General features: G+C 39.5%; 1 protein-coding gene across 1 annotated transcript in view; it reads left to right on the plus strand.

Moving 5' to 3' along the window:
* Positions 1–5514: 5514 nt before the first annotated feature.
* The window catches only part of RBPMS (RNA binding protein, mRNA processing factor), an 89814-nt gene continuing 87867 nt past the window's right edge, over positions 5515–7461 (plus strand). The window contains exon 1 of the mRNA XM_019642845.1: positions 5515–5607. Within this exon, the coding sequence (XP_019498390.1) occupies positions 5515–5607 (93 nt within the window). The remainder of the gene's footprint in view (positions 5608–7461) is intronic.

A 7461-nucleotide genomic window follows, 5' to 3' on the forward strand; every position in this document is an offset into this window, starting at 1 on the left:
TGGTACTCCCTTAGTTGAGAGTGAGTGATCCCGCTGTTCTTGGAAAGTAGGGTGGGTGCAAAGCAAGAACCACCCTTTTGACTGCAAGGAGGATGGTTCTGCTCCTCAGGCCTTATCTTAGAGGCATTGGTGCCCCCTTTGGGTTAGATTTTATTTTTAGAGTAAGAACGAAGACACATTGACTTGTAGTCGAAATTGAAACGTGAAGCAGGTATATGAATGTGTATCTCTACTAAATCAAGCTTGCCCCTATGGAGCAAGAATAGGCAGGAAAATGAGAATTTCTAAGGACAAAAGTGGAAAGGCAGGACCCAAGGTTTATATTTTCAAAGAAAGGAGATACATTTGAGCTTGTGTTTATTCTCTTTTTATAAATAAATAGTTTATAAATATTTAAATGCCAAAGTATATAAATGTATAAAATGTAAGCTCTGTAAATCCCACCCCATTTTCCACTATTAACATATAGGGAATTTGATATACATTCTTTCAGTACTTTTTTTTTTCACTTGAGCATGTAGTAATTTATAAAAACACTGAAAGAATTAAACTGGGATTATGAATAATTTCTGGTGTTTACTTTTTTACTTAATAATCGAGAAACTTGTTCTATGTCAGTAGATATAGGTAGCTTTTCACCGTTTTAAATGTGCAAGCTAGTAAGTTTGGGCATCTTTTAAAATAACTTTGAATGACACGTTTGCATATATTTGTTGCAATTTCAGTTTGTATTTTTCATTTTTCTCCCTTGATGCTGGTTGTGTATATCTCATTTCTCTTACAGTGTTAATCTCTTTTGTCTTTATTTTAGAAATATTTATAGAGTATATACTGTGTGCCTAGGACTGTTCTACCCACTACAGAAAAGAGCCTTCAGATTCTAAAACACTCTTTAAAAGTTTTTTGGGGGGGGAGGGCCGGGCATCGAACCGCTGTTGCTCAGAGCTCCCACTCTTGAGCAAGCTCTTAACCAACTGAGACACTCCGGTGGCCCAAAAGTTCTTATCTGTGAATCCACTTGTGTGTTTCAAAGAATGGTTATGCCAAAAGAATGATTTAAACGTACAGCACATTTGAAAGCTTCTTTTGGAGCCTACATTTGTATGTTTAAAAATGTGGGTAGATGGAGATAAAGCTTGCAGAGGATAGGTGGTCACAGAAGCACCCCATGGGTCTTACTTATTAGAATGTTTCAAATGACTGACTATATAGTTATTCACGAGTCATTAGAAAATAAGAAATTGCTTCTCCTCATCCTATGAATTTAAGAGGAACCTCAAGAGGCCATCTTAGAGCAGCTAGAGGATTATCCCTAAGACCTTTTAATAAACATTTAAAACATACACAGAAAATGCCTGTAGTCTTTGAACACCACGGTGTTTACCAGATGTGGCTATTTACTGAAAAGTGTGCATGATTAGTCTCTGCTGTGTCCTGAAATTAACAAGCATTTACCTGTTGGTTTTTATTTTAATGTCTAGATTACTTACAAGATAATGCCTGTTCCTCATTAAAGGTTGGGCCTTTCCATTTCAACGGCTGTTTTGGCCTTTCTATCCAAGGAAGCTCAACACTGACACAATGACTTGACTCGCTGAATTAGAGTTTATTAAATTAGAAGTCAGTCACTGAAATGTGGCTTGTCTTTCCCAGTGGGAGCTGGCAGTGCCATTTAAGAACACATGGTTAGTTTTATCCAAAATGTAACTGTGGCCTCTGCAGGAATGGGACATAGTAGCTGAGCCAAGAAGGCCCTTGCTCTTACTGTTCCCCACAGGATGATGTCTTCTAGCATTTATTCTTTCAGTCCTGTTGGGGTAAAAATGAAGTTGGAGGTGCATCCACAGAATCTATTAGCGTTCCTCTGGGATAGAGCTGTCAGCAGCTTCATATCTTGAACTTCTATGAGGCATGTTGTGTCCTTGACTAAGAAATGTGTTTCCCCATGTGTCTGCTGCAGTAAACATCTGTGATGCCAAAGGCAGAGTGCCAGGCACATCTGTGTCCTCAGACACTGCTGGTAAATGAAGGGTTGCCCTGGATAATGATTGACCTGCCACAAAGTTCATTTGGCGTGCTTTATTTGCTGTTTAGGGAGGCGGGGAGACTTTTTTTTCTGAGTATTTGATCATGGATTTCCATGTTTCTTAAACTTTTATCTCACTGTTTGGGTTCTAATCCCTTTGTGAATGAGCTAAGCTTTCTGTTGTCACAGAGGGTCATGTCCATATTGTTTCCTTCACTGACAGTGAGCCCCCTGCAGTCAAGAATTGTGCCTTACCTTTGTGATTTCCACAGACGCAGCAAAGACAAAGCCAGAAGTGTTTTGTTATTTAATGGTTCAGATGAAAAGTATGGCAGTGGGAAGAGTAGGGAAGCTAAAATATTTTCAAACATCCCCATGATTTTAGGGCCCAGTCCCTTAGAGTTCATAAAAAAGTGTGAATTACACATCTAGGAAGAGTTTTTTCCATTCATTATGCATGATTTCTTTTTAAACTTGCTTAATAAGGTCTGCAAATCTGAGGGAGTCTAGAAAGGACTCAAAGCACATGGCTTCCAAGCCCTTGGATTTAAGTGAACTTTAGTTGGACTCATAATTTCATAATGTAAGTATTTAAGACTATTCTTCCTAGTCAGTAGTATTAGTTTGAAGTACACAGAGAACATTTATCATTTTCTGGGCCAGAAGACAAGGAACTGAAGGCAGTTTTCTAAAAAGTAAAGCATATACCTACCATATCATCCAGCTATTCCACTCTTAGTTATTTATCCAAGAATAAAGGAAACATATGTCCATACAAAAACTTGTACAAATTGATATGTGAATGTTCATAGCTATTTTATTTGTAAAAACCCCAAACTAGAAATAATCCCAGTGTCCTATCAAGAAGTGAATGGATAAACGAACTGTTACTTACCCATATAACACAATACTACTACTCAGTAAGAAAAAGAAATAGACTTGATAATGTAACAATGTGATTGAATCTCAACATAATTATGCTTAAGGGAAAGAAGCCAGACAAAAAGGATACATACTTTATGCCTCCAGTTTATATAAACTTTAGGACATATATACTAATCTATAGTGGCAGAAGGCAGATCAGTGATTTGCCTAGGTATAAGGGTGATGGGACAGGGTGGGAGGAAGATGAAAAGCGCATGAGGGGCCAGCTGAGTGGCTCAGTTGGTTAAGAGTTGACTTAAGAGTGTGAGCTCTGAGCAACAGGGCTGCCGGTTCGATTCCCACATGGGCCAGTGATGCTGCACCTGAGCTGAGCTGTTGCTGAGCTGTCAACAGGTGGCAGGATGGCTCAGCTGGTGTAACACCAAGATTGCCTGTTCGATGGTGGACTATACCCACCTGTAACTAAGACTGAACTCAGCACCTTGAACTGAGCTGCCGCCTGGATGGCTCAGTGGATAGAGCGTGCGCTCTTAACAACAAGGCTGCTGGTTTGACTCCCGCATGGGATGGTGGCTACACCCACCCGCAACTAAGACTGAACACAGCACCTTGAGCTTAAGAGGCCACAAGCTGCCAACGGGAAGCCAGGTGGTGACTGGCGCCCTCCACAACGAAGATTGAAGAACGACAACTTGGCTGGTCCCCTTCCCCAATTCCCCAACACTGTTCCCCTCCCACAATTCCCCAATAAAATCTTAAATAAAAAGTGCATGAGGAACCTTTTGGAGGTGATGGATATGTGCATTATCTTGATTGTTGTGACAGGTTATACATATGCCAAAATTTATCAAATTATGAACAAGATATACAGTTTTATATTCAATTGTACCTCGATAAAGCTGTCTAAAATATGAAAATAAGTAAATAATAAAATGCATTCATGATACTGGGGCTGTTTATATAGCATCATAGTGTTTATTAAACACCCACATGCAAGTGGCATGGCATTTTACTGTGTACTGTGCTTGATCAATAAAAGGATCTTGCTTGCTGATTTGTGCTTCTTTACAACCAGAGTCACTGGAAAGTGTTAGGATTCTAGAAAATATTTTCCCTATTTCTCACTGAGGAAAAATATTTCATATTTACACATGTTAACAACTGAGCATTGACTTTTTTTTTTAAGTAGCAACATGATTTCTAATGAGGAGCTCAATCATGTTGTATCAGCACGAGGAGAGAAGAGGAATAGAAAATGTGGGGGTGAAGGGAGCTCATAGAAACAGAGTGGTGTGGTAGTTACCAGGAACTACCTGGTTGGGGGAAATGTGGAAATGTTGGGCAAAGGGTACAAACTTGCAGTTAGAAGTTGAAGGAATCTAAGTTTGGGGAATCTAATGCATAGATAGCATTGTGATTATAGTTAACATACTATAGGATATACTTAAAAGTTGCTGAGCATAGATATTAAATGTTTTCACCACAAGAAAGAAAGAGTAGTTATGTGATGTAATGGAGGCATTACGCTATGGTGGTAATCATTTTGCATTATATAAGTGTATCAAATCAACGTATGCACCTTAAACTTACACAATGTTATATGTTAGTTAGATCTCAATAGAGCTGGGGTGGAGGGGACTGACTAAAGGCACACAAATCACACTAAAATAAGTAGAAACAAAATGCGGTAGTGATGATAATTCAGTGGTTACTTTTTGCCTATTTGTTCAAGATGAAATTCCTGAGCCAGTGACTTCTGATGCACCCCATGGTTTGATCCTCAACTACCTGTTTGAGTTTTGCTCACCCATCTCCCAGGATACACCCGTCCCCTCCTCATTGCCTTGGTTAAGGCTTTTTCTCTGCTTGTGACTCTTCCCAAGCTCACCTCACCTTGTGTATCTATGTGGTAAAATCTTACCTATCTTTTAAGTTTCCATTCAGATGCTAACGTGTTTTCTCTGGTCCTCCCAGCTGGAAGGGTGTCATCTGTGTTCTGTATTTTAGTAGACACTGCACATAGTTTGTACCTTAGGGCCTTACAGGTATAGGTCAGTGAGGTCTGCCCTTCTGCTTTGGAGCTGAGAAGATGCAGAGCTGTGCATTTTAGCTACTATTTAGGTGTTTGAATTGTTTGATAAACTTTCATATTTATTAAAATTACTGTAACTATTAATGCCGGTGAGGGAAGCAATGACAAGACAAGCAGGAGAAAACAAATTGTTTTGATTTTTTTTGAACCTCATTCTATGTTTTGAGTAGAGCAGATGTGTGGTACATTTACTGTCCTCGTGACATTTTTTTCTTAAGCTACGTAATAATTTAATTTTGTGGACCCTCTCTTCCCCTCACATTTTTAGAACCAGGCAGTGACTAGTTGGGAAAAAAGTCAGTTTGTGAATTTAAATCAGCTTGAGGGCAGTTCACTTTGAATAATCCACATAGAAGAGTTAGCTTAATGGCATCTTAACATTAGAGTACTCATTGTGTCATTGAAAGAACGTAAAATAGGCAGGACTCACTCGTGGACTATTTGAAGAAATGTGGTTTTGAAATTTCAAGTGAGAGCTATTCTCTGGATTCCACGCCTCTGATCACTTCTTATGTTTATTTTCCAGGTCCGGACCCTATTTGTCAGTGGTCTCCCTCTGGATATCAAACCTCGGGAGCTCTATCTGCTTTTCAGACCATTTAAGGTACCTTTCCAGAAGTTGTAAAATTAAACACAAAGTATGTGTATAAGCTTCATGGGGGCTCTTTGGAGGAAGACATGAAATGTTTGAGAAAGTGTCCTATGCAGTGATATTTTTAAAAGGTGAATGAGTGAAAGAGGTTTAACAACTCAGTTCTAACGTGCTTTCTCACTTAGGAAAGACTGAAGCTGCCGTTTGTCCTCCCAGCAGCTAATCTACAGAAGTCTCCTCTCTTACTGATGTGGACATGTGTGTGTCTCTCTGCCACGCAGAGCGGCAATAGTGTCCTGCCCGTTTACCCTCCGCCATTTGGGGCTGTTCTTCTGAATACAGACCCCAAAATTATTATCAATCAATGATTATGTACTGGTATTTCCAATGCAATAATAAAGTCAAGCCCCGTCCCCAAGGAATTCTTTATTAGTTGAAATATTTCTGTTAATACTATTCTTTAGAGACATACTAGATTAAATAGGATTTTGTGAATTCGACTGGGAACCTAACATCATTATTTTTTTTCAGGGGAAAAAATGTCCTAAGTTATAATTAAAGTAAAACAAAATTTTAAATTATTGTTTGGCATGAGTTGAGGGGACTGTTTCCTGGTGCTTAGCAAACTATTTAATGGAGTGTGACTATCGTGGTAAAACTATTTTAGAGATAATGTTGCTGGGATTGAAAACGTAACAGGAAGTTGGACTAAAGCTGAAATAACTATGGAGAAACCTTGAAGGTTAGCCTGTGGGGGATGGGAGAAGGCTGAGACTGGGCAGGATTGGGCCCTGAAGGAGTGACCCTAGAAGCCATGCTATATTCAGGGACTGTGCCTGAGCTGGTGGCTGAGGACCTGTCAGTGAGGGAAATACCCATTTGTCCTTTGCCTCTGAGGCCTTCATGGTGTTTAAGCCTCCAGGTTTTTCAGAGAAAGCACCTTGAAAAAGAAAGAGGCAGGGCTGTGAATCACAACCTCTTTGGCCAGAAGAACTCAAGGCCTTTGAGGTAAAATGTTTACAGTAGCTAATTGGCCACGAGTTCTCTGCAGGGAAGATAGGATAATGAATCAATCTCAACATCCTGCCCAGAAACACTCTGCTAAAGTCAGGACCCTGCTACATTCCTAACAACCATCTTTTAATTAGAGTCCCTGGAGGTTGACCTTAGTCTGCAAATCTGTCTCTGCACTGATATGTGTGGTGGTCAATCATGTCAAGTGGTGTTTTTCCGCGTCTTGTGTCACCCATCAGTGCAAGCCACCAGCCATTGATTACTTTCAGAAATAAACACACTTTGTTATCCTTAATCCTGAGGAGCCAGGGAGGGGTGATGGAAGGGAATGAAAGGGAGTGTTTCTGTTTTCCTTGAGGATGAGCTGGAATAAAAATCCAACAGGGAATTTTTGCATGTCCCAATCGGAATACCAACATGAATACTGGCTGATTTAATAATTAAGCAAAAGAACTCAACAAAATTTAGCAATTGCTGCCTGCTTAACCTTTCCTGGCAGTTTTGAAATTTTGATTAATAAGTTGTACCCGGTGCATTCTTAATGTTTCATTGTTGTTATTTTATAGCAAATACATGACCAAGTAATTACATACTCTGAACTTCACATCTTATTAAATTTACCCTCTTCCCTCTTCTAGTTCTATTTCATAAAGAGTTCTGCTGTAGAGACACCCATTTTCCTACCGTTGCATAACTTCATGAAAAAAAAATAAGGAAAAGAAACAAATAAATATGCATGAACTTCAGGGCTTGATTTCTTTTAGGCCCCAAGTATGCAAGCATAGATATATATACACACATACATGGGTGTGCGTGTGTGCGTGCATGCATGTGTGTGTGTGTGTGTGTGTG

Source organism: Hipposideros armiger, unplaced genomic scaffold (genome assembly GCF_001890085.2).
Source record: "Hipposideros armiger isolate ML-2016 unplaced genomic scaffold, ASM189008v1 scaffold_73, whole genome shotgun sequence".
Taxonomy (NCBI): domain Eukaryota; kingdom Metazoa; phylum Chordata; class Mammalia; order Chiroptera; family Hipposideridae; genus Hipposideros; species Hipposideros armiger.